This window comes from Lingula anatina, chromosome 5 (genome assembly GCF_051362555.1).
Source record: "Lingula anatina isolate TDL-2025a chromosome 5, LinAna3.0, whole genome shotgun sequence".
Lineage (NCBI taxonomy): Eukaryota > Metazoa > Brachiopoda > Lingulata > Lingulida > Lingulidae > Lingula > Lingula anatina.
The window spans coordinates 8,276,746-8,303,097 of record NC_141771.1 but is presented as its reverse complement, the minus strand read 5'-3'; the positions used below and the strand labels follow the sequence as shown (position 1 = coordinate 8,303,097).

The following is a 26,352-nucleotide window of genomic DNA, read 5'->3' as shown; positions in this document are numbered from 1 at the left end:
GGGATCAGACGGACCAGAACATCAGAGTGAAGTGCACGCCCTCTGAAGGATTCGCCTACGAAGTTCGTTTTTTTGTGTCCGTAACATGTTCCAATAACATTATATCCCCTCAGCACCCAGCAGACGAGGAAGTGAAACAAACAATTTCCAACTGAACGACACACAACAAGGGCACACAACAAAACTTCAAAAATAGTACTTCCGATACGTGTAAAGGGATCTGCTTCATGATATCCACCTTGAAGGTTTTGTTGACTGGCTATTCTTTTATTTAAATTAAGGATCAGTTGCCATTTTGAAAACTGTTGCAATTAACAAAAATACACTTAACGTAATGTATGTATATAGAAGCACGATGAAATGATCTTCTTCATTGGTCAAATCTTTCTGTGCCGTATGTATATGTAAAAACCAATAACATTGGACTCCAGTGCTATTGTTTAATGCATACTTGCATATTACTCTGAAAAATATTAAATGTAAATACTGTGTGCGTTTTAAAATTTCTCAAAGTCATATTTAAATCCTGCAAAGCTTCTCGTCTTTCACATTTAAGACCTTGTAAACTAGAAGACCACTAAAATAAAAGTACCTGATGTCAAAAAATCCCCATCAAAAATGTACAGAAAACATGGTGTTTTAAAATGGGGGAACATCCCGTAAAGAGTATCTTAAACAGTAATAATAAAATAAAATAAAATAAAATAAAATAAAATAAATAAATAAATAAATAAACAAATTAAAAATAAAAATAAGAATAAAAAAACGTGAATATAAGATAAAATAATTAATTATTATTTCATATAGTAGCTAGAATGTATGAGTCAGTTGACCTTTGCACATAGGGTCCCCCGAGCACCTTATTTTAGGATACACTGTAGTTAGAACCACAGATACATAAAAACAGTCATGATGGAGTATAATCAATATACATGTATGAGGAATATTTGGTGTCGATGAATGGGTAATAATGGATTCGATGTAAACAGTTAAAAAAACTGCGTAGCAAGCACAAACTCTTATCCACGTTAGCAAATGGTAACATACTGGAAATCATTTCGTTATTGTAACGAAGTCATGAGAGAGAAGAATCGCTGAAATCCACAGATTTTATGGCTTCCAAGCTTTTACAGATGACATTGCATGCTCATTGGTATAATTTTCAGTGTTATCAGAGTCCAGTTTAGGTTTGGCTTCACATGCAGTTATACCGCATAAATCAACAAAGGTTTTCTTTTGTTTGGATCGAGGGTGAGATGGCCGTGTAATGCATTTTACTGCGTAATCTTTTTAATATACGCGTATTTTGAAATTATGAAACAGTGATTATCTTTATATCTCTTTTTTGTTAAGAAAGAGAGAGAGACAGTTTGATTTATATGTCTAACCTACCTGAGGGTAGTTAAATAACTTTCTTTAGAAAATTGTACAATTATATAGTATCGCCTTTATGTAACGTTATAAAAGCAGAGGCGTACCTTTAAAACCCCGTGGAACGGGTTATCTGATAGACGCCCTTCAGTAGCTTGATGCAGAAAAGGTCACTGCGCTACTGCAATGCACAAAAACCAGAAAAATTGACGTGGAGACGCTGAACATGTAAGTTTTCTACTTTTTTGGCTTAATGTGAGTTCTGCATAATTAAAAGTTTTTCTTTTCGGTTGAACGATATGCAAAAGTATATGTAGCTGAACTCAGTGGCTGATTTAGAGGGGGGCAGGGGGGTGATTTCTGAAAAATACATCACACAAATATTCCTCTCTTGAAATCACAATTCTGACTAGCTAAATCATAGTTCTAAACCGTACCAAAGGGCAAGGTTTGCCCTCCAAAACACCAGATTTTTTGGGGCCCTTGAGCAGGCCCCGAACCCCACGCCAAGAAGGCGATGATCGGCTTCGCATCCGAGGCCTATCGATCCGGACTCTCCCCCCCCCCCCCCAACCTTCAGATAGACCTGCCTCGCCCCTGACGTATTATAAGGCAATACGGCTTACAATAAAAAGTTATGACGTGAAGTTACTGAATTTGCATGTGAATAATTTTAATAATTTAAAAATGTCTCCGACAATATGGTCCAAGCATGAGTAAATATCCCCTATATACAGGTACATATATATATATATACGGTATATATACGGTATATACAGACTTGACATTTAATATGGAATATTTTTTGCACATCATTATTCATCAGTTTTTTCTTATTTTTCAGACTGATAAATGAAAATAAGGATTAAAATGGTGTTTTAATAATTTTGATTATATCTTTGATGTCATTGTGACAGCAGTTCGTTAATGGAATTCGCCAGAGAAGCAAACAAAAACACATTGCCTATTCTATGTCATACGACAACCATTAAAAGGGATATTTTGGACCTCCATATTATCCAAATTATTGTCTGTAAAAGAGTTAAACGCTCCACAAAGGACCCTCATGTCAGTGTCTAGTCACAGTAACGGTCGCTGTTACGCCTGACTTCTTCTGGCTGTTTCCAGCGCTCTCAAGTGGCAAGGCATTCCTTGGGATAGGTTTTTAAAGTTCAATCTGGAATAACATTCCAGGCATCGGTCAAAATCTGCCCAATTTGGTCAAGTTGTGTTGTAGGACATGTAGGCCATTGATTCGGAGAGTAATGGCCTACCCACATATTGTCTATGTGGTTCAAATATGGCGATTTTGATGACCAAGGAAGCTGCTCATTCCCTTGGTTCTGTAAGTAAACTGCTATTAAAAGTGCTCTGTATGAACCGGCAATCTCACCGTGCAACCTAAAATTGTTCGTAAGTTGTCCCCTATCAAATGATAGCCAAGTGGTTCCCAGATTATTTCTTTATTTGATCTGGTTCAGGTTTTCGTCAATGACTACCATTGGTGTTTTGGCACCAATGTGGTATCCACTCCAAATACTGACGCTGTTAATGACCTTAGTCACTTTAGAAGCGGCACACGCTTCGTCGTTGGCCTCCTCTGGATGTCTTTAAACTCTGTTTTGACTGTTGAGCGGTACAGGTGAAATCTGACCTCAATAAAGAATGTCACGAGATTTCAGTGTTCGACCCAGAAACAGTCAAGGTCCCCAATTCAATAGAGAAACATACAATGATGTTTTGCTGTTTACAGTGGGTTCCTCGGATGTCGTCTGGTATTCCAACCTGCTAAAACAAGTTTGGTGTTCGCTAAGGGCCTAGAAAAATGCGTTTTGGTAGTAATTTACCCCTCATTCTGAACGGACTTGGTGGTTTTTGTTTAGTTGCAACAGCATATACCGAAAGACAGTGGGTCCTGTACCCTGGTGGTAAGATTTCAATACATTGGGTGTGGCCTCTGTGTAGGTACATCAGTCTGGTCATTACTCTGTAAAACTGTGCGGACCGTTTCGTTTGGCGCAATTACCTGGTTGGCAATGCCTGTCTTTTTCGCCCCATTCTGCCACAGATTAACAAATTTGTAAAGCACTGCATAGCTCATTTTACGCACTGCAAACCCGACCACTTGCATGCAAAATTTCAAATTTTTCTATGCAGTAGTTACCGACATATGGATACTTCTTTGACAGAACCATGCTTTGCCAAAGCCAAGCTTTGACCTGCCCAAAGGAGCACTACCCAATTAAATCACTGCATATTACATAATGCAGCAGCGCAACAAACCTGGTAATCAGTTAATTGGTAGCGACACACCTGACTACACACTCCTCCATTCACATATCGTATATGAGATCGGAGTTTGTGAAAAAAAAACGCATTTTCACCTAGGTATACATTAGAAACTGAAATATTCCATGTTAAATGTCAAGTATATATATATATATATATATATATATATATATATATATATATATATATATATATAATATTTATAAATTGAAAACAAGCCTCTTAGAAATTACTCAATAAGGCAATGTTGAATGGTGCTTTGCAAAATGAGAATGAACAATTACTTGTTATCACGCATGGACAATGGAAGGAAACAAGTAAATGCACGATCAGTACGGAGAAATAGTGTCTAATTGCTTGTGAATTTGTATGGATACTCTTCGATGCCGTGAATACAGCTATATAAAATAAAATATTAAAATAATTTGAGATAAATACTTGTAGTTGTTTCTGATGTTTTCAGGAAATATGGGACATTTGGTGTCTCGAAGAAAACTGTTGGTGTGGTGCAAAAAGCCATGGAAGCATATCTTAATCCTTTTCACCGTATGGACGGTAATTTGGATGCTGGGTCTCACATCCTCTGATACTTGGAAATCACTGCTAGAATCGTGTAGACTTCACTGGAAAAAGAGCCCTCTCCCCACACAATCCTCAATAGAGGACGTTTACAGAAGAGCAAAGATGGTAAAATCAGCTTGTAACATCGCCGCGTCTCCAGATGCAGACGTCAAAGCTGTAACAGAACTGTTGCGAAAAAGACTTGTAGTGCCTATCCAGTTCCTAATTGAGGACAAATATAAGGTTCTTTTCTGTCAAATTTTCAAGGCAGGGTCCACAAATGTCAAACGATTGTTCATTGTAGCCAATAAACAGAAAAATAGAACCTCGGACTTGGATTTTATGTCTGACAAAGCTCACAAAGTTTGGAAGGAAGAAAGAACCCTATACCAGTACCTCACCCCAGCTATAAAGAACTTTGAAGAAACCACAAAACGTCTGCTAGAAAATTACACAAAAGTTCTGTTTGTGCGACACCCCTTCGAGCGTCTCGTCTCCTATTATCGAATGATGTTTCATTTCACTTCCTTCGAAAGTGACGATGTCAGTGGGATTTCTTGGCACCTCTTCAATCGCGTTCGGCGTCTGTTTCATCGCCCAATGATTCCGCGAGATCGTTCCAAAAATCTCACCCAACTGTTCCCATTCAGGGATTTCATTCAGTTTGTCATTGACCACGCAAAAAATACCAAAGATGGCTCCTGGAAAGTTGATGGCTATGTGGACACCCACTGGTTGCCTATATCAGAACAGTGCTTTCCCTGCCAGGTGCGCTATGACATCATAGGCAAATTGGAAAACTTTGACGAAGATCTTGACCAAGTAGCAAAACACATCGGCATTCGTCAGAAAATTCTTTATCCTTCTTCTATGAAACGGAAAACATACGGACACGTCAAAGAGGCCTTTAAAACGCTGTCGCCCCAGCAGATCACGGAATTAAAGAGAATTTACAGCCGAGATTTCAAACTTTTTAATTATGAGCATGATGAGTGAGGAAAAGGAGGATGCAGTGAAGTGAATTTAATACAACTCTCATATTGGCAACTAAGAGAACGTTTAGAAACCTGTTAGAAATGCTGTTCATGGTAACAATTTAATTAAAAATTTACACTATGATTAACTTAGATGAAAATAACAAATAATCATGTTTAAATGGGCAGTGTTATAACACAGCATACTGTAAAGTGTGAGTCATGATTCGTTAAATACTAAAATATTTAATTAGATAATTAGATAATTAGAAATGGTACAAAACATGATCAAAATGCAAGGATGGGTCAAGTTATGATTCATGAGTAGTGCAATTTATATTGATCCGATAATCCCGTATTCACCTTGTCCTACTATGGGTTTGACAAAACATGAATTTGCAAAAAGTTTTGCGTAAAGACGAAGAACTTGGCTATCAATTATAAAATTATAAATCTTTTATATTATTTAAAATCCTTAATAAATAAATTAAAAAGCACACAACGTTTTATTTCCTGTAACGAATCAGGATTACGAATAATTTTATTAGAGCAGTTCACATTCTTTTTTTTTTCTTAAATATTACCGCTCCTTATCGAGTTTTTCCTCAACCACGTTTTATTTCGCGGAAGTAATGCCTGAGGATACGTATGCTTCAAGATACCCTGAGAGCGATCACTTTCATGAATGTTCGCCACCGTGATTGAACTCACTTGCTTAAATATCGATATTAAACGTCATTTTAAAATAGATACCAATAACATTACCCCATGAAATAAAAGAGATATATTGAACAAATATTAAAGCCCACCAAGAATCTGACAGGTTACCTGTTATTACATGGCTTGGGAAGTGCGGCGGTGCGTACCGGTAATTAACAAGTTTTATTAATAACGAGCTCCTAGTCAACTACCATGCATTTAAAATGCATCAGCAATCAGTAGTTAAGATGGCAGTTAATTTGAAAGACTGTCAGCTTTTAAGATGATCTACCTGTAAACCACTTGAGGCGACCATAATCTCTAGCATCACATGTATTGTCACCGAAGTTAGTAAGAAAGTCATGGCATTTCCGAAGAACGTCAAAGACAAAGATAGAAGATTGTCAGCGAATGCCAGATCCTTTTCTGCCTTTTTGGTGCAACCCACACTTAGGCATAACGAAAATTGCTCAACTCCGCTCAACACAACTTTCTTAAACTTCTCTGTATTCAGCATGCAGCTCAGCTGATTCTCATAGACCTTTACCACGTACCCAGATCTGTTGCTACATTTTTGCATATTGAGGCGAGGTTTAATAAAACGCTTTTTATATACAGACACACATTTGTCTGTTCATATAGCCGTCACCTAGCTGCGTCTTTCGTCTCGTCGTAGCCATCGTCGCCGTGCACTTTTACCTATAGCACAATAGGTAGGAAATCATTTTACCTTTTGACTTGAAACTTACAGAACTGATGAATATTCATAATATGCAGGTCAATTTAAAAATTCAGCATGATCGGACCATTTTATTAAAAGTTACACTGATAATACATTTCAAGAAAAACCAATAGGCCTTTTGTCTTTAAAACTACAGGAGTGATCAATCTTATAAAAATAAAGGTCGAGATCGAAAATCAGCTTGATCGGACCATTTTTACAAAGTGTATGCTGTTTTTTTTTTTTTTTTTTTTTTTTTTTTGCTTTTTTCAGCACATATGCAACTGATAACACATTTCAAAATCTTGTGATAAGAAATCATGCGTTATAGGAACCTTTTCAATAAGGAAATATCATTGAGAGATAAATTAAAGCACATTTCGTTAATGCCAGTGAAATGCTGATTTTTATCTGCTGAACACCTAGATATTTAGTCATTCTACAGCAAATGTATCCTAAATTTATAACCTTAGACTTTATCAATGCATTAACTTGTAACATGAACAATAACATCAAGTGTTTAAATCCATTTATGAATGTTTTTTATCACAAATCCAAACAACCGCTTTTTACAGAAAGACATTGTTTGTTTGTTTTTTAGCACAGCATGCCTTTACCCGCCAATTATAAATGTGATAGACATATATTGTCAAATAATCAGACAGGGTGTGATTAGGACTTTAACATTCTTTTCTTCTTTTTAGTATCATTTACTATTACCAGCTCATGCAGCCTTATGTGGCTAAAAACTGCATACCAATTTGTCCATGTACCCATATTCCAAATACTACATGCTACCAGTAGTGCAAATCATTCGGTTTTATAGTTAACAATACTAGTATATATATATATAGTTATAGTTAACAATACTAGTATATATACATAGACAAAGTATATATATATATATATATATATATATATATATATATATATATATATATATATATATATATATATATATACTTTGTCTATGTGTAACAGGCATTATGTCTATGTAACAGGCATAAGGTGAAGTACATGTACGAATGTCTGTCTGTAAGTATGGATATGAAAGATTGTGTTAGTTGTGACGTCGTCGGTTGTTATTGTGCTGTGCTACATTAGGAAAACAGATTTTTAAAGAATCAGTGGTTACACTTCTTTGTCAAATGCACGTCCATATTGACATCAAACCAAATCCTCTGTCATTGTTTAGTCAAATAAAATAAAATTATGTTGATTGACATTTTAATATCATTAAAGTGTATTTGATAATTAAAATCATCAAAGTGTATTTTATCTCACAGGCACTACGTGGACATCCTGGTTCGACAGGGACGACCCCAGCGGTACTGGGGACTGGGAACATGTTGGGAAATAATGTACTATTAGATTAGCTTTAAATTCTGCTCTGTTATTCTTATTACCGTTAGCTTTATTGCCTTGTACTTAAACTAAATTATCTATTTCGGAGGTCTTGAACTTATGGTATAACTGCCACTACAGTTTCTTAAAAAAATGCAGTTCATTTTGGACAGTGCTGAAAATATGTACCTCCACCCAGTAGCTAGGGTATTCCAATTTGGACCTATGATTTTGAACAGAATTATGACACTTCTTTGTAAAGGATATCGCAAAATAACTATAAACCTATCATTTATTTTCAGTGCTCCAACAACGATCCAATCAAGATTGAGTGCCGCGTCAGGGGAACCAATCAGCGTTGGGATCTAGCAGGTCAGGTGATCAGGATCAGGTGCACGCCCTCTGAGGGATTCGTCTGCCTGCACGACGATCAGCCGAATGGGCATACCCGCAAAGATTACGAAGTCCGCTTTATTTGACTAGAGCTTAATTTGCACACGCAACCCCTAAAAATGTGTCTCTTAATCAATACAACGACATGTTCTACTATAGTAGTTTCCTGATGTCTCGTCGATTTAAGTCCGTGTTACGAAGTTTTCTTCTATTTTATTGTTTTATTATATCTATCCATTCACCCATCTATCCATCAAACAAAAGCATTTTCTCTCTTTTATCGGGGGTTTTTACCATGAACCATTTGACATCCAATGTCGCGTCAGATGAACCAAGCAGCCTTGGGATAAGGCAGGGCAGGTCACCAGGGTGAAGTTCACGCCCTCTGAATGGTTCACCTGCGAAAACAGCGACCTGGGCATAATTGCTACGATTACGAAGTTCGTTTTCTGTGTCCGTTACATGTCCCACTAACATTATATCCCATCACCATCCAGCGGACGAGGATGTGAAACAGACAATTCCCAATTGAACGACACACAACAGAACTTCAAAAATAGTACATCAAATAGCACATCCGATACATGTAAAGAGACCTGCTTCATAATATCAGTCTTAAACGTTTTGTTGGCTGGCTGTTCTTTGACTGAAATTACTGTTGCAATTAACTAAAAAAATGGTCATATTTTGTGTGTTTATAAATACTGCAAAGCTTTTCGTATTTCACAATTAAGACCTTGTAAATTAGAAGATCATTAAAATTGAAGTACCTGATGTCAAAAACACATCCCAACATGTGAAAACACGTGTTTTTTTAATGGGGGTACATCCTGTTACGAGTATCTTAAACAGTAAAAAGAAAACACAAACTAAAAAAGTGAACATAAGATAAATAATCACTTTCTTTACATATAGTAGCTAGAATGTATGAGTCAGTCGACCTTTGCAAAATAGGGTCCACCGATCACCTTATTTTTAGGACTCACTGTAGTTAGAATTGCAGATACATAAAACAGTCACGATGTTAGCTTAGAGGCAAATAACATAAAGCATTTTAACAAAGAGAATGTGACATTTTCAGGACCTTGATACCTGTGAATTACTGTGCTTACATTAAATGTGGTGGTTGCTGCAAATTTCTCAACAGGTTTGAAAGTGTTGACAGAAATTCACGCGTGGTTAAAAAAGGAACCCGCGATTGAGCAAGATATTATTCCCCAATCAATAGTGATTGTATGTTTAAAAGCATTGAAAAAACCAAGATAAAGGCTTGCTTCAACTTGGGGTATAATAAATATATTAGGAATAGTTGGTGTCGATGGGTAACAATGGATTCCATGTAAACAGTTTAAAAAAACGGCGTAGCAAGCACAAATGTTAACATAGTGGAAGTCATTTCGTTATTGTAACGAAATCAAGAGAGGGAAGAATCGCTGAAGTCCACAAATTTTATGGCTTCCAAGCCTTTATAGATGACGTTTCTCCTTGGTATGTTTTTCAGTGTTATCAGAAGGACAGAGACGAGTTTAGGTGTGGTTGCACAGTTATACCGCAAAAATTAACAAGGGTCCTCTTTTGTTTGGATCGAGGGTGAGATGGCTGTGTCGTGCCTGGCATCTTTTTAAATTCCGCGTATTTTCAAATTATGACACGGTGATCATCTGTATGTCTGTTTTTGTAACGAAACATAGAGAGACAAATTGATTATATGTCTAAACTACCTGAGGGCAGTTAAATAGTTTTCTTAAAGAAATTGTACGATTAAATATTATCGCCTCTAGGTACCCCTAGGTGTAGCAGGAAATAGAGTTGTTTTTGGAGCTTATTCAAGTCAACAGTCAAAGTGCGAATACATTTAACTTTGCATAATTGACAAAGTCGTCCCTTTTTTTTTGACGTAATAAAAGCAAAGGCGTATCTTTGAAACCCCGTGGAACGGGTTTTTTAACAGACGGCTTTTAGTAGCTTAATGCAGAGAAGGACACAGCACCGCACCGCACGAAAGAGACGTTGCACATGTAAGTTTTCTACTTATTTGGCTTAATGTGTGTTCTGCGACAGTTATTAGTTTTTCTTCTCGGTTGAACGATATGCAAAAAGTATACGTAGCTGAACTCATTGAAGAAGAAGAAGACGGCCTGGTCAAGCAAATGCTGTGAATCGTATGCTATGAATTCCATTTAGAATACACAGTCAAATATACTTAAAATGAAGTACAGTTTGTAAGTATCAGGCCTACCCAACTACCAGACTCGGCACATAAGGATCCTGAATTAACCGGTATATCGGACCACACTACCCGTTTTCAAGGTGTGTGTCAGATCGCATTTCGGAGTATCATACCCCAGAACAATTTTTGTAGGACGACCGCGGGCTCATCTTGTCGCTGTTCTGACTGATACTTCGAAATGCGATATGACACCCACCTTGAAACCGGGTAGTGTGGTCCGATATACCGGTTAATTCAGGATCCTTATGTGCCGAGTCTGGTAGTTGGGTAGGCCTGAGTATAGTTAACTATATAATGTTTCTTTTCGTTTCAGCAAAAACATGACAGGTATCTTAGTGATACATTGCATCCTGATGGTGGTTCAGGTTCAAGGTAACTACATTCTTTTCTTTTTCAATTGCACCGATTTCTCATAAACCGTTCTCGTGATTTTCAGTTATTAAAAAGTAAATGAAGAAGTATATGCGTCTGATCAAATATCCTCTTAAGATAAAAACAAGTCTTTCAAAACCTTGTGATGACGGGATAAGAAATCATGCGTTATAGAAACCTTTTCAATAAGGAAATATCATTGAGAGATAAATTAAAGCACATTTCGTTAATGCCAGTGAAATGCTGTTTTTTATCTAATGAACACCTAGATATTTAGTCATTCTACAGCAAATGTATCCTAAATTTATAACCTTTTTACTTTTTCAATGAAAGTTACTTGTAACGTGAACAATAAAATCAAGTGTTTTAATCCATTTATGAATGTTTTTTATCACAAATCCATACGACCACATTTTACAGAAAGGCATGGATTGTTTGTTTTTAGCACAGCATGCCTTTACCCGCCAAATATAAATGTGATAGACATATATTGTCAAATAATCAGACAGGGCGTGGCTTAGATTTTTACATTCTTTTCTTCTTTTTAGTATCATTTACTATTTGATTGATTTTAAATTAGTAGTATACAAAATATGTTGATAAATCACGGGCAGTGGTAGATATATGTAACATGTTTATGTTCCTTGGAAGTAAAAAGATGGATAAAGAATTGGGCTTTTTTCGACAACTTACAAGCCTTTCAGTTCGTCATTTAAATTACAGAAGTTGTCGTTTTGATGCTTAATTCCAGATTGACATATATAACCACATTAATTTCAATGTAATACCCTCTATCGATCGTATTCTGCATTAAGAAGAGCTTTATAGTTTAACAAATACATGTATTGTTACCACAGCTAGGTAACAGTCACAATCCATATAATTTTCCTCTTCTTTTAGGACATTACTGGACCAACTGGTTTGACCGCGACAACCCATCAGGGACTGGAGATTGGGAAACTTTATCTGGCCAAAAGGTGAATCGACTCTTACCTGTATTGGGCTATTTTTGCCCTTGGTTTTGGTATTTTACACTTTACCCGCCTAGTTAAAGAATAAGTTTTCTTGTGATGGTGGTGGTGGTAGGGGAACAGTGGGAGGAGGGTTACAATCCTTGTTCACGGTATACTGTATGGTACTGTATGGTGATGTTAAATATCATGTAATTTGAATGGCATCAGCCCTTAATTTTGAGTAAAGGACTTGCCAGCTCAGTCTTATGCATCTAAAAACTCCATTACCAATTTTTCCATCTACCCATATTCCAAACACTACATACTGCCAGTAGTGCAAATCATTAGGTTGGATATTCAACAATACTAGTATATTTACTTTGTCTATGCGTAACAGGCATTAGGTGAAGTGTGTGGAGGGAACTGCAACCCCATCGCGGCAGAGTGTCGCGTGAAGGGAACCACCACTGTGTTCACACGTTGGGCCGGTACAGCTCCGAACACCCTTATGTACCACTGCCTGCCCTCTAAGGGCCTGGTCTGCCGCAACTCCCAGAACACTGGGTGCTGCAAAGACTATGAGATAAGATACAAGTGTCCGTCTACAAGTATGTATATGGAAGATTGTGTTAGTTGTGACGCCGTCGGTTGTAATTGTGCTCTTCTACATAAGGAAAACAGAGATGTTTAGAGAATCAGGGGTTGCACTTCTTTGTCAAATGCACGTCCATATTGACATCAAACCAATTCCTCTGTCATTTTTTTAGTCAAATGAAACAATTAAAATTATGTTGATTGATATTTTAATATCATTCAATTGTATTTGATGATTAAAATCATCAAAGTGTATTTTATCCCAAAGGCACTACGTGGACATCCTGGTTCGACAGGGACAACCCCAGCGGTACTGGGGACTGGGAACATGTTGGGAAAACCGGATTTAATCCTGTACGTGCAGTGTTTGAAATAATATAGTAGAATAATAACTTTAAATTCCGGTTTGTTATTCTTATTCCCGTAAGCTTTATTGTCTTGTACTTAAATTAAATTATCTTGTACTCTTTTACGTATTGGGAAGTCTTGAACTTAATGTGTAACTGCTAATACAGTTTCTAGGAAAACGCTGTGATTTTAGACAGCGTTGAAAATGTACATATCACTCCAATGTTGATCCATGGTTGTTCAACAAATTATGTCATTTTTTGTAAAGGGTATCGCAATTCACTTTAAAAAACTTACCATTCATTTTCAGTGCTCAAACAACGATCCAATCAAGATCGAGTGCCGCGTCAAGGGAACCAATCAGCGTTGGGACTTAGCGGGTCAGGTGATCAAGACCAAGTGCACGCCTTCTGAGGGATTCGTCTGCGTGAACAACGATCAGCCGAGTGGGCAGACTTGCAAAGATTACGAAGTCCGCTTCATGTGCCCATAGCTCTGCCAATGCAACCCAAAAATGCGTCTATTAATTAATACATCGGCATGTACTACATGTGGTAGTGTCCTAATATCTCTTCGATTTAAGTCATGTGGTGTTGAAAAATTGACTAGCAAAGAATAAATTTTATTGCATTTGACATTTAAACCACGTAGAGATTGGTTTCAAATTACCATTGCTTTCATTTCGAAAAAAACACCCAATTTATACAGCAATAAATTGTAGAATTTAATCAGTAAAGTGTTGTTATTGTTCTCTTTGAAGTTAATAAAAGTTTTCTTCTAATATTTGGTTTTTTAATTCTATCTATCCATAGTTTGCGGTTTAGGCATAAATCGGGAGAAGGTGTTCACAATTAAACTTTGCAGTATTTGGAGAAACAAAAGACACTGAAAAGAACGAGTACCCATCACTTTCTGTCTTTTTTGTCCTTATTACGTCTGAACTGTACTGTTTTTATTTCAAGGATGTACGTAATAGGTAGACTCCAAGCCAGTGAGAGTTATGTGACATCCACTCGCGCTAAGCACTCGTGTATGCCACATAACTCTCGCTGACTCGTGGTCTATCTATTACTTGGAGGTAGTATTGTCTACTCTGTATGTGGGTATTTTAAGACAGTTCCTAAAGGAATAAAAAACAAACGGGCATTACTTTTAACGGAACTTTTGAAGTTATATAATAGTTCTATCATGGGGCATCATTATCAGATCTTTTGACATCCCCCAAAACACACACACACACTAAATAAAAACACCTACTCCCCTTTTAACAAATGGAAGTTCCCAAGTTAGCACTGTTACAAGTAGTGAAGTGGAGCCAACGAGAGCGAAAGTGTCACAGTATAAAAGCTGATCTCTCTGCGTGGATCTTCAATCGCCTTGGGCAGCTGGACGGAAGCCGGACCAAATCGGAGCGTGAGAGCACGTGCCGCTGTGAGAGAGAGGACACGCCCTACCTTTAAGGTAAATATGCCTTTTCCCCACTAAGACAAGCCTGAATATTTTTAATTTAGTCCCTTAAAATTATGCTGATACGTTTACTCATCTTATTAATTTGTTGGCGAGTCCCAAAGGAAATAAATCGATAATTATATAGAAAATGCAACTTTTCTGCCCTATGTTTTTACCATGCAGTTATGTGAAGGTACGCTAGATTGGCTATGGTACGTGATGGCCCGAATTGCTCAAGCATTATATCCCTCGCATGTTACGCTGATTTTTCACTTTGGTAAAAGTTACTTCATTGTCTTGTATAATGGAAATGGAAAAAGAATTCGTTTTAAAGTAATATATAGTCGCAATGTATTATATTGTGAGAGTATAGCTCTGTATGGGAATTTGCTCCTACTGGTATCAAAAAGATGTCGTTTATAAATATACTAAACGCTATGTCTGCCTTGAATAAGGGTCGGAACGCCATGCGTTTAGTATCTTTAAATCCACTTTATTGTTTTTTTTTCTATTAGGCGCCATAGGTGTTTTTTATTAATATCTTTATATGCCTTTTTACATATTAGATATCACACACTGAAAAATGATTGTTGAATTTTTCCATTTTACACTAGGTTCAACATGAAGTTAGTATTGCTCGCTCTGTCTTGTGCCCTGGCACTGTCATCAGTTCAGGGTAAGATAAACAGCTCTTTTAAGATATTCAAAAATTTAAGTAATAAAGACATAAGCCTTGTATTTTTTTCTCCCAGTGCATATTTGCAAAGTTACATTACACAGTAAATATTTGAGAAGGATCTGGCGCAGTAAGAGACAATGACTAATTCAGATATTAAAGAATTTAAGCAATAAAGATATCAGTCTTGTATTTTTTTCTCCCAGTGCATATTTGAAATCGAAAAAGGCTTGCTGATGTTGACACCAAAGATTCCAGTTGTCTACATTTTTAAAAGGATTGTACTCTTGATTTTCATTTAAATATAGACTACAAGTCACATTTCATCTCGTGTTCGACATCACTTCCAGGTCATTTTTGGAGCCCTTGGTACGACCGGGATAACCCTTCAGGCCTTGGAGATTATGAAAACTTGCATGCGCAGAAGGTAAGAGACAACTGCCATGAGGTTTATTTAAAGAGTTAGTAGCTAATACATGGTACAAAATACGAACATAAGCTGATGGTTTTAAATATTGTACAAGAGATATAAGCACGAAAATGTCTTAATGAAAATGAGAGGTTAACAAAAACAAATTTGATTTTTTTTGTTAGAAACGAGGTTACGTGTGTGGCGGATGTAAACCTATTGCAGCACAGTGTCGCGTAAAGGGGACAACTAATGTGTTTACGCGCTGGACTGGCACGGCTCCCAATAAGTTGGTGATTCACTGTTCACCTACCAAAGGACTGGTGTGCGTTAACTCCCAGCAGGGCGGGGGATCCTGCAAAGACTATGAGATAAGATACTTGTGCCCCACTACAAGTAAGTACTCAGAGCTCTGTGGGTCAAAAATCTGGTTGAATTGTTTCATTTAACAGTCCGTAAAAAACTTTAAAGCTTTGGATCAATTTAAGATATAAAGCTTTTTGTAACAAAATTATCGAACGCCTTTATATCCACTGTGTTAGTTGTGCGCGTTTTCACTGGGTGAGACTGCATAAGCTGTCCAGTGATTGGTTCGTGCCGCTGTAAATCAAATAATGCACGTGGTTGGTCCACACAGTGGACTAGAAAGGGTAAATTTGTACCCTTAAATTTGAACGTTGTCTTTCAATGGTCCGGTTAAGATAATTTTGTAATTTACTGGTGGACTTATTTTATCTTTGCTGAAGTGAAACTGCACAATTTATTCCTCGAATTTAATTTTATTTCCCTTTGTTTGTCAATGTATGCATTTTAATGGTCACTCCATTTGTTTACAGGTGGGTCTTGGACATCCTTCCTGGACAGAGATGACCCTAGTGGTACGGGTGACTGGGAGAGCACACGCGCCTTTCGGGTAAGCGTCCCCACGAGGTTATTACGTAATATTCATACCGTTGATCTTTCCTTAAACTATTGATTGTATATCTTTAAATGAATAGCGGTTGTATTAAGGTACATGTATTTGTTTATGAAACGAATGCAAGGTTTTAAAACAAAGATAATAAATTATTAAAGGCTACATTTATACTGTCGATCATTAATAAAACAAGAAAAAAATAAGACCATTAGAGGACTGAGTTTTTTCGATGCCAGTTATAACTAAGCACGGACATTCTTGACTTAAATACAGTTTGTACACATTTTAGCATTGTTTTCTACTTTGATTTTCCAGAGGTTTACCAAAAATAATCTTTGCGGTGGTCGTCGTACAATGTGCGCCCAATGTCGCGCTAAACGCTCCCGCTACCCTTATTATAAAACAGGTGACAGGTACAACACTTTCCACGACTGCAACTGGGAGAATGGGTTGGTCTGCACTACATCTGTCAACAAGAAGATCTGCAAGGACTACGAGGTCAGGTTCAAGTGCCCTACGATAGGTGAGTGGTGGTTGGGCAGATTCAGGGAATCAGACATTAAACAGTGATAGTCTGACTCAGCATCAGTTGTTTTCAGAGTTACCAAGGAGTTACGTCCGTTTACGGTATGTCTCTGTACGAACAAATTAGGAAAAAAATACGCAATTCTATCAGGGAACCGTGCATGTTCATTTGACAAATTTTGTTATATCTATTTGATAAATTTTGCGTGTGAAACGTACCAGGAATGTAAACCTAAGTAAATCTTGTTAACAGTATCAAAGTAATGTCTACTAGTCAAAGAAAGTGTAAAATTATTGTCATGGCTTGGCTTAAAGGGATAATAACTCTTCGCTTTGGCCAAAAAATGAATTTTCCTGGAGTAAACAACAATTTTCCCATACTAACCAATGGTTAATGACTCCATTTTTACATTCAAAGTTAGTCCCCAGTTTTTTTCTAAAGTTTTTTTTTTTTTTTTTTTTTTTTTTGTTATAATCTCTTAAGAGATTTTAACAAAGTATAGCCATCACTGGAGGTCACGTTGTCTAAAGACAAGCTCAGATATCAGAATAATAGCTATAACTGTCGCTTTAGTGGTAAAACAGAATATATTATATTTCTATGAGTTGTTCACAATGTTTTTAATGTGAAATAAAAATCTCATACGAAGAGTTATTATCCTTTTAATTTGCAATATCTGTTAGAAGTAAGACTGGAAAATGCTTAATTTGCCTTGCATATGTTTATATATATTGCATTGCGAAGTAAAGCATTAATTGAAATGCCTCTGCTTCAGGTAACAGTAATTGTAGCCGGTGCGCCAAGTGGACGTCCTGGTGGGACAGAGACAACCCTAGCGGTAGTGGAGACTTTGAATACGTGGGGAAACGAGGACATAATCCGGTACGCACTGGCACGTACCATATACATGTTCCAAGACTTAATTACCTCCGCCAAGGAGGTTATGTTCTCACCCCTGTTTGTCTGTTTGTTCGCCTGTCATCAACATAACTCAAAAGTTGTGGACCGATTTTGATGAAATTTGCAGGAACTGTCAGAAGTCGGCCAAGGTAGAGATGGTTAATTTTTGGTGGTGATCCGGATCAATAATCAATTAATAATCAATAATAATCAAAAATCGCTGCCTTGGCGGAGGTCTGCGCTCTCGGAGTGCTTTTCCAGTTTTAAGTATGTAGTGTATGTATTTTTACAATATAACCTCGACCCTTATTTCTTTACATTACATTTTTGCCACATATTCGTCGACCAGTTAAGTTGAATACAGTTAAGTTGCATATTTGGCGAGGCTAAGCACTTATCTAATTTCGGTTAAATTTATTGCAAAAGGGATTTAATCTATGAATCCAGTATTGATCGTCTCTTTGGTAAGTGAATGGAGGCAATACCGACGCTGGTTGTTCTTATCTAGTCCACTGCGACATATAATGATAAACTTTTTAATCCCCTGTGACGAATATTGCTGATTTTATTTTAGTGCTCCGGCCGTGAACCAATAGATATCCAATGCCGCGTCAAAGCAACCAAGCAGTGGTGGTATACGGCGGGCCAGAAGATCAGAGCCAAGTGCACGCCCTCTGGCGGGCTGGTCTGCGTGAACAGAGATCAACCAAATGGACAATTGTGCAAAGACTACGAAGTCCGCTTCCTGTGTCCCTGACTCTTGTTTACGGCAATAACCTTTACATTCATTGTGGGGGATGTATGATTGCAAATGTTACATTAGTGTTAAGACTTTACAGCTAAAAAAAATTAATATATATTTGTCATTATTGTTCTGATACTACAGCAAAGTACCGGGGTAACAATGCAACAGTTTGTATCTATAATTATGGCTTTTAGAGGCCTGCATTTCAAAGCATTTACATTTAATTAAAACCACCATGTTATACAAGGAACAGTAAAAAGGTCGAAATGAAACAATCGTATATTCCTCATCAAGGTAAAAGTAGTATTTTTTATTATGTTATAGTGATGTGCTAGGTTTTGTTTCTCTAAACGTCATGAAGTTTATTAATATACTGTTAAAATGGGACAGTAGATGGAAATTGTTGAAACTGCATGCCCTTATACGGTTCTGAGAACTGTATATCTTGTTTTTGTTATCAAAATAAATGATGCCTTTCCAGCAGGTGTTGGTTAGATCGCATGATTTGACACCAGGCATTAATAAATTATGCACGTTTACGATACTGGGTAACATCTTTGAAAGTCTGTCAAATTATTCCTATGCGTTGGTGCTTTCTTGTGAAAGGGGGATAATTTGTCTTATTATATCAGACACTTTTATGTTTCTAAACATTGGTGGTGATCCGGATCAATGACCAATCAATAATCAAAAATCAAAAAACTAAATCATTATAGAATGAAAATTGGGTGTAGACTTTGCTGCCTTCGCAGAGGTCTCCGCTCTCGGAGTGTTTTTCTAGTTGAATTTAATTATTTTGAAATGAGGTAGGCATGTTGGTTTACATAGTCCTCCTTGGAGCTGATTTTCACAAGAGAACTGTACACGATGGCTGCTTAAGGAAGACTAAAAGTTACTCCAGACCAACCTTATATTTTAAGGAATCCTCAGCCGAAAATACAGGAAATCTTTAAGCAAGGGCAGATTCTAGAAATGACCGATTCCTTTGCCAAGGATGATTGTTAAGTGATTCCTTTCAATTGAGATAAAGAAAGGTGTTGGAATATAAATTTCGTATAAGGTCGACTTTAAGTCTCCCTTAAAGCACTCTCCTGTCAAAAGACAATAGGTCGCGCCGTGCTTTACTTCGTGTAAAGTCATGTCATCCACGAATGCGTTTCACGCACCAGTGCACAGGGTTAATTACTCGTGCTTTAAGCCAGATAAAGCACTCGGCGCTGAGCTTTACGAGAAATTTCGCCTCGCCAATTATCTGCTCTATTTCTCGTAAAGCTTAGCGCCTCGTACTTTATCTATACCTTAACGCTAAAGGGAGATTCTGGAACAGGTGCTATAGTCTTTTTCATGCCCACCCTTCTTGGGCCCCTGCTTATTTAGACTATTCATATGATCATACAGTGCCTGGGGCAACTCCACAGTGGACTTTTCAAATGGCATAGATTATTGAAAACTTAAACCGCTATTAAAGTATGAACCGCTTTGGCTCTCATCGTGCTCTATAACGTCACAGGTGAAATCAAAATCTCAGTAATCACTCAGTTATTTCAGTGTAAAACAAAATGAAGGCAAAAGTATCTGAAGTCATCTAACTAGGAACCTTCCGGGCGGACTTTTGGGTGCATTGGGACCTGTGAAAGGGAGTAGCCCCTCCCACTCCCCCTGTTAGAAACCGGTTAAATGGCACGGCAAACAGTGGCAGAATTAGTCGGGTGTCAGGGGGTCCTGACCACCTTCGATTTCTGAAAAAAATCACACCAAAGCCACCCTCTTGAAATCAGAATTTTGCCTAGCTGAATCTTAGTTATAAGTGCCTCGTCAAGGGAACCAATCAGCGTTGGGGCCTAGCGGGTCAGGTGATCAAGACCAAGTGCATGCCTTCTGAGGGATTCGTCTGCGTGAACAACGATCAGCCGAGTAGGCAGACATGCAAAGATTACGAAGTCCGCTTCATGTGCCCATAGCTCTGACCATGCAACACAAAAATGCGTCTATTAATTAATACATCGACATGTACTACATGTGGTAGTGTCCAAATATCTCCTCGATTTAAGTCATGTCGTGTTGAAAAATTGTCTAGCAAAGAATAAATGTTATTGCATTTGCCATTTAAACCACGTAGAGATTGGTTTCAAATTACCATTGCTTTCATTTCGAAAAAACACCCAATTTATACAGCAATAAATTGTAGAATTTTATCAGTAAAGTGTTGATATTGTTCTCTTAGAAGTTTATAAAGGTTTTCTTCTAATATTTCATTTTTTAATTCTATCCATCCATAGTTTGCGGTTTAGGCATAAATCGGGACAAGGTGTTCACAATTAAACTTTGTAGTATTTGGAGAAGAAAAAGACAGTGAAAAGAACGAGTACCCATCACTTTCTGTCTTTTTCGTCCTTATTACGTCTGTACTGTACTGTTTTTATTTCAAGGATGTACGTAATAGGTAGACCCCAAGCCAGCGAGGGTTATGTGACATCCACTCGCGCTAAGCACTCGTGTATGCCACATAACTCTCGCTGACTCGTGGTCTACCTATTACTTGGAGGCAGTATTGTCTACTCTGTATGTGGGTATTTTAAGACGATTCCTAAAGGAATCAAAAACAAAAGGGCATTACTTTTAACAGAACTTTTGAAGTTATATAATAGTTCTATCATGGGGCATCATTATCAGATCTTTTGACACCCCCCAAAACACACACACAAACACACACACACACACACACACACACTAAATAAAAACACCTATTCCCCTTTTAACAAATGGGAGTTCCCAAGTTAGCACTGTTACAAGTAGTGGAGTGGAGCCAACGAGAGCGAAAGTGTCACAGTATAAAAGCTGATCTCTCTGCGTGGATCTTCAATCGCCTTGGGCAGCTGGACGGAAGCCGGACCAAATCGAAGCGTGAGAGCACGTGCCGCTGAGAATGAGAGGACACGCCCTACCTCTAAGGTAAATATGACTTTTCTCCACTAAGACAAGCCTGAATATTTTTAATTTAGTCCCTTAAAATTATGCTGATACGTTTACTCATCTTATTAATTTGTTGGCGAGTCCCAAAGGAAATAAATCGATAATTATATAGAAAATGCAACTTTTCTGCCCTATGTTTTTACCATCCAGTTATGTGAAGGTACGTTAGATTGGCTTTGGTACGTGATGGCCCGAATTGCTCAAGCATTATATCCCTCACATGTTACGCTGATTTTTCACTTTGGTAAAAGTTACTTCATTGTCTTGTATAATGGAAATGGAAAAAGAATTCGTTTTAAAGTAATATATAGTCGCAATGTATTATACTGTGAGATTATAGCTCTGTATGGGAATTTTCTCCTACTGGTATCAAAAAGATGTCGTTTATAAATATACTAAACGCTATGTCTGCCTTGAATAAGGGTCGGAACGCCATGCGTTTAGTATCTTTAAATCCACTTTATTGTTTTTTTTTTCTATTAGGCGCCATAGGTGTTTTTTTTTATTAATATCTTTATATGCCTTTTTACATATTAGATATCACACACTGGAAAATGATTGTTGAATTTTTCCATTTTACACTAGGTTCAACATGAAGTTAGTATTGCTCGCTCTGTCTTGTGCCCTGGCACTGTCATCAGTTCAGGGTAAGATAAACAGCTCTTTTAAGATATTCAAAAATTTAAGTAATAAAGACATAAGCCTTGTATTTTTTTCTCCCAGTGCATATTTGCAAAGTTACATTACACAGTAAATATTTGAGAAGGATCTGGCGCAGTAAGAGACAATGACTAATTCAGATATTAAAGAATTTAAGTAATAAAGATATCAGTCTTGTATTTTTTTTCTCCCAGTGCATATTTGAAATCGAAAAAGGCTTGCTGATGTTGACACCAAAGATTCCAGTTGTCTACATTTTTAAAAGGATTGTACTCTTGATTTTCATTTAAATATAGACTACAAGTCACATTTCATCTCGTGTTCGACATCACTTCCAGGTCATTTTTGGAGCCCTTGGTACGACCGGGATAACCCTTCAGGCCTTGGAGATTATGAAAACTTGCATGCGCAGAAGGTAAGAGACAACTGCCATGAGGTTTATTTAAAGAGTTAGTAGCTAATACATGGTACAAAATACGAACATAAGCTGATGGTTTTAAATATTGTACAAGAGATATAAGCACGAAAATGTCTTAATGAAAATGAGAGGTTAACAAAAACAAATTTGATTTTTTTTGTTAGAAACGAGGTTACGTGAGTGGCGGATGTAAACCTATTGCAGCACAGTGTCGCGTAAAGGGGACAACTAATGTGTTTACGCGCTGGTCTGGCACGGCTCCCAATAAGTTGGTGATTCACTGTTCACCTACCAAAGGACTGGTGTGCGTTAACTCCCAGCAGGGCGGGGGATCCTGCAAAGACTGAGATAAGATACTTGTGCCCCACTACAAGTAAGTACTCAGAGCTCTGTGGGTCAAAAATCTGGTTGAATTGTTTCATTTAACAGTCCGTAAAAAACTTTAAAGCTTTGGATCAATTTAAGATATAAAGCTTTTTGTAACAAAATTATCGAACGCCTTTATATCCACTGTGTTAGTTGTGCGCGTTTTCACTGGGTGAGACTGCATAAGCTGTCCAGTGATTGGTTCGTGCCGCTGTAAATCAAATAATGCACGTGGTTGGTCCACACAGTGGACTAGAAAGGGTAAATTCGTACCCTTAAATTTGAACGTTGTCTTTCAATGGTCCGGTTAAGATAATTTTGTAATTTACTGGTGGACTTATTTTTTCTTTGCTGAAGTGAAACTGCACAATTTATTCCTCGAATTTAATTTTATTTCCCTTTGTTTGTCAATGTATGCATTTTAATGGTCACTCCATTTGTTTACAGGTGGGTCTTGGACATCCTTCCTGGACAGAGATGACCCTAGTGGTACGGGTGACTGGGAGAGCACACGCGCCTTTCGGGTAAGCGTCCCCACGAGGTTATTACGTAATATTCATATCGTTGGTCTTTCCTTAAACTATTTTATTGTATATCTTTAAATGAATAGCGGTTGTATTAAGGTACATGTATTTGTTTATGAAACGAATGCAAGGTTTTAAAACAAAGATAATAAATTATTAAAGGCTACATTTATACTGTCGATCATTAATAAAACAAGAAAAAAAAGACCATTAGAGGACTGAGTTTTTTCGATGCCAGTTATAACTAAGCACGGAAATTCTTGACTTAAATACAGTTTGTACACATTTTAGCATTGTTTTCTTTGTTTTTCTAGAGGTATACCAAAATTAACCTTTGCGGTGGTCGTCGTACAATGTGCGCCCAATGTCGCGCTAAAGGCTCCCGCTACCCTTATTATAAAACAGGTGACAGGTACAACACTTACCACGACTGCAACTGGGAGAATGGGTTGGTCTGCACCGCATCTGTCAACAAGAAGATCTGCAAGGACTACGAGGTCAGGTTCAAGTGCCCTACGATAGGTGAGTGGTGGTTGGGCAGATTCAGGGAATCAGACATTAAACAGTGATAGTCTGAATCAGCATCAGTTGTTTTCAGAGTTACCAAGGAGTTACGTCCGTTTACGGTATGTCTCTGTACGAACAAATTAGGAAAAAAAATACGCAATTCTATCAGGGAACCGTACATGTTCATTTGACAAATTTTGTTATATCTATTTGATAAATTTTGCGTGTGAAACGTGCCAGGAATGTAAACCTAAGTAAATCTTGTTAACAGTATAAAAGTAATGTATACTAGTCAAAGAAAGTGTAAAATTATTGTCATGGCTGGGCTTAAAGGGATAATAACTCTTCGTTTTGGTCAAAAAATGAATTTTCCTGGAGTAAACAACAATTTTCCCATACTAACCAATGGTTAATGAATCCATTTTTACATTCAAAGTTAGTCCCTGTTTTTTTTTCTAAATATTTTTTTTTGTTATAATATCTTAAGAGATTTTAACAGAGTATAGCCATCACTGGAGGTCACGTGGTCTAAAGACAAGCTCAGATATCAGAATAATAGCTATAACTGCCGTTTTAGTGGTAAAACAGAATATATTATATTTCTATGAGTTGTTCACAATGTTTTTATTGTGAAATAAAGATCTCATACGAAGAGTTATTATCCCTTTAATTTGCAATATCTGTTAGAAGTAGGATTGGAAAATGCTTAATTTGCCTTGCATATGTTTATATATATTATATTGCGAAGTAAAGTATTTATTGAAATGCCTCTACTGCTGCAGGTAACAGTAACTGTAGCCGGTGCGCCAAGTGGACGTCCTGGAGGGACAGAGACAATCCCAGCGGTGGTGGAGACTTTGAATACGTGGGGAAACGAGGACATAATCCGGTACGTACTGGTGCCATATACATGTACCGAGACTTAATTACCTCCGCCAAGGAGGTTGTTTTCATCCCTGTTTGTCTGTTTGTTCGACTGTCATCAACATAACTCAAAAAGTTGTGGACCGATTTCGATGAAATTTGCAGGAACTGTCAGAAGTCGGCCAAGGTAGAGATGGTTAATTTTTTGTGGTGATCCGGATCAAAAATCAATTAATAATCAATAATAATAAAAAATCGCTGCCTTGGCGAGGTCTGCGCTCTCGGAGTGCGTTTCCAGTTTTAAGTATGTTGTGTATGTATTTTTACAATATAACCTCGACCCTTATTTCTTTACATTACATTTTTGCCACATATTCGTCGATCAGTTAAGTTGAATACAGCTAAGTTGCATATTTGGGGAGGCTAAGCACTTATCTAATTTCGTTTAAATTTATTGCAAAAGAGATTTAATCTATTAATCCAGTATTGATCGTCTCTTTGGTAAGTGAATGGAGGCAATACCGACGCTGGTTGTTCTTATCTAGTCCACTGCGACATATAATGATAAACTTTTTAATCCCCTGTGACGAATATTGCTGATTTTATTTTAGTGCTCCGGCCGTGAACCAATAGATATCCAATGCCGCGTCAAAGCAACCAAGCAGTGGTGGTATACGGCGGGCCAGAAGATCAGAGCCAAGTGCACGCCCTCTGGCGGGCTGGTCTGCGTGAACAGAGATCAACCAAATGGACAATTGTGCAAAGACTACGAAGTCCGCTTCCTGTGTCCCTGACTCTTGTTTACGGCAATAACCTTTACATTCATTGTGGGGGATGTATGATTGCAAATGTTACATTAGTGTTAAGACTTTACAGCTAAAATAAAGTAATATTTGCGATATTATTGTGCTGATACTACAGCAAAGTATCGGGGTACCAATGCAGCAATGCAACTGTTTGAACGAAAAGAATTATGGCTTTTAGAGACCCGCATTTCAAAGCATTTACATTTAATTAAATCCACCATGTTACACAAGGAACAGTAAAAAGGTCGAAATGAAACAATCGTATATTCCCCATCAAGGTAAAAGTAGTATTTTTTATTATGGCATAGTGATGTGCTAGGTTTTGTTTCTCTAAACGTCATGAAGTTTATTAATATACTGTTAAAATGCAACAGTAGATGGAAATTGTTGTTGAAACTGCCCTTATACGGTTCTGAAAACTTTTGTATATCTTGTTTTTGTTACCAAAATAAATGATGCTTTTCCAGCAGGTGTTGGTTAGATCGCATGATTTGACACCAGGCATTTAAATATGCACGTTTACGGTACTGGGTAACATCTTTGAAAGTCTGTCAAATTATTCCTATGCGTTGGTGCTTTCTTGTTAAAGGGGGTGAATTTGTTTTATTATAACAGACACTTTTATGTTTCCAAACATTGGTGGTGATCCGGATCAATGAATAATCAAAAATCAAAAAACTAAATCATTATAGAATGAAAATTGGGTGTAGACTTTTCTGCCTTCGCAAAGGTCTCCGCACTTGGAGTGCTTTTCTAGTTGAATT

General features: G+C 37.3%; 4 protein-coding genes across 6 annotated transcripts; all 4 read left to right on the top strand.

Annotated features, from left to right (window-relative positions):
- Window positions 1–866: 866 nt before the first annotated feature.
- Window positions 867–5,675, top strand: LOC106167529 (carbohydrate sulfotransferase 11-like). The gene is made up of 2 exons (XM_087012475.1): window positions 867–1,599; window positions 4,124–5,675. The coding sequence occupies exon 2, from the start codon at window positions 4,129–4,131 to the stop codon at window positions 5,215–5,217; it is 1,089 nt and encodes a 362-aa protein (XP_086868601.1). The 5' UTR covers window positions 867–1,599; window positions 4,124–4,128; the 3' UTR covers window positions 5,218–5,675.
- Window positions 5,676–10,495: 4,820 nt separating this feature from the next.
- On the top strand, window positions 10,496–13,577 carry LOC106167542 (uncharacterized). The gene is made up of 6 exons (XM_087013447.1): window positions 10,496–10,514; window positions 10,896–10,954; window positions 11,855–11,931; window positions 12,305–12,515; window positions 12,770–12,855; window positions 13,160–13,577. The coding sequence occupies exons 2-6, from the start codon at window positions 10,903–10,905 to the stop codon at window positions 13,340–13,342; spliced, it is 609 nt and encodes a 202-aa protein (XP_086869573.1). The 5' UTR covers window positions 10,496–10,514; window positions 10,896–10,902; the 3' UTR covers window positions 13,343–13,577.
- A 601-nt stretch (window positions 13,578–14,178) lies between these two features.
- Window positions 14,179–26,054, top strand: LOC106167528 (mucin-5B). Of its 3 annotated transcripts, none has more exons than XM_087013446.1 (8): window positions 14,179–14,310; window positions 14,913–14,974; window positions 15,325–15,401; window positions 15,569–15,779; window positions 16,220–16,296; window positions 16,615–16,822; window positions 24,701–24,807; window positions 25,394–26,054. In XM_087013446.1, the coding sequence occupies exons 2-8, from the start codon at window positions 14,920–14,922 to the stop codon at window positions 25,574–25,576; spliced, it is 918 nt and encodes a 305-aa protein (XP_086869572.1). In that variant the 5' UTR covers window positions 14,179–14,310; window positions 14,913–14,919; the 3' UTR covers window positions 25,577–26,054. The 3 variants fall into 3 exon arrangements, with proteins under 3 accessions (XP_086869572.1, XP_086869571.1, XP_086869570.1); XM_087013445.1 differs by lacking the exons at window positions 24,701–24,807; window positions 25,394–26,054 and adding exons at window positions 17,601–17,707; window positions 18,300–18,948 and having other exon boundaries at window positions 14,180–14,310; XM_087013444.1 differs by lacking the exons at window positions 24,701–24,807; window positions 25,394–26,054 and adding exons at window positions 17,595–17,707; window positions 18,300–18,948 and having other exon boundaries at window positions 14,181–14,310.
- On the top strand, window positions 21,342–23,821 carry LOC106164622 (cartilage intermediate layer protein 1). The gene is made up of 6 exons (XM_087013449.1): window positions 21,342–21,422; window positions 22,029–22,090; window positions 22,442–22,518; window positions 22,686–22,894; window positions 23,335–23,411; window positions 23,726–23,821. Exons 1-4 carry the CDS (start codon window positions 21,397–21,399, stop codon window positions 22,866–22,868), a joined length of 348 nt encoding a protein of 115 aa, XP_086869575.1. The 5' UTR covers window positions 21,342–21,396; the 3' UTR covers window positions 22,869–22,894; window positions 23,335–23,411; window positions 23,726–23,821.
- Window positions 26,055–26,352: the final 298 nt, after the last annotated feature.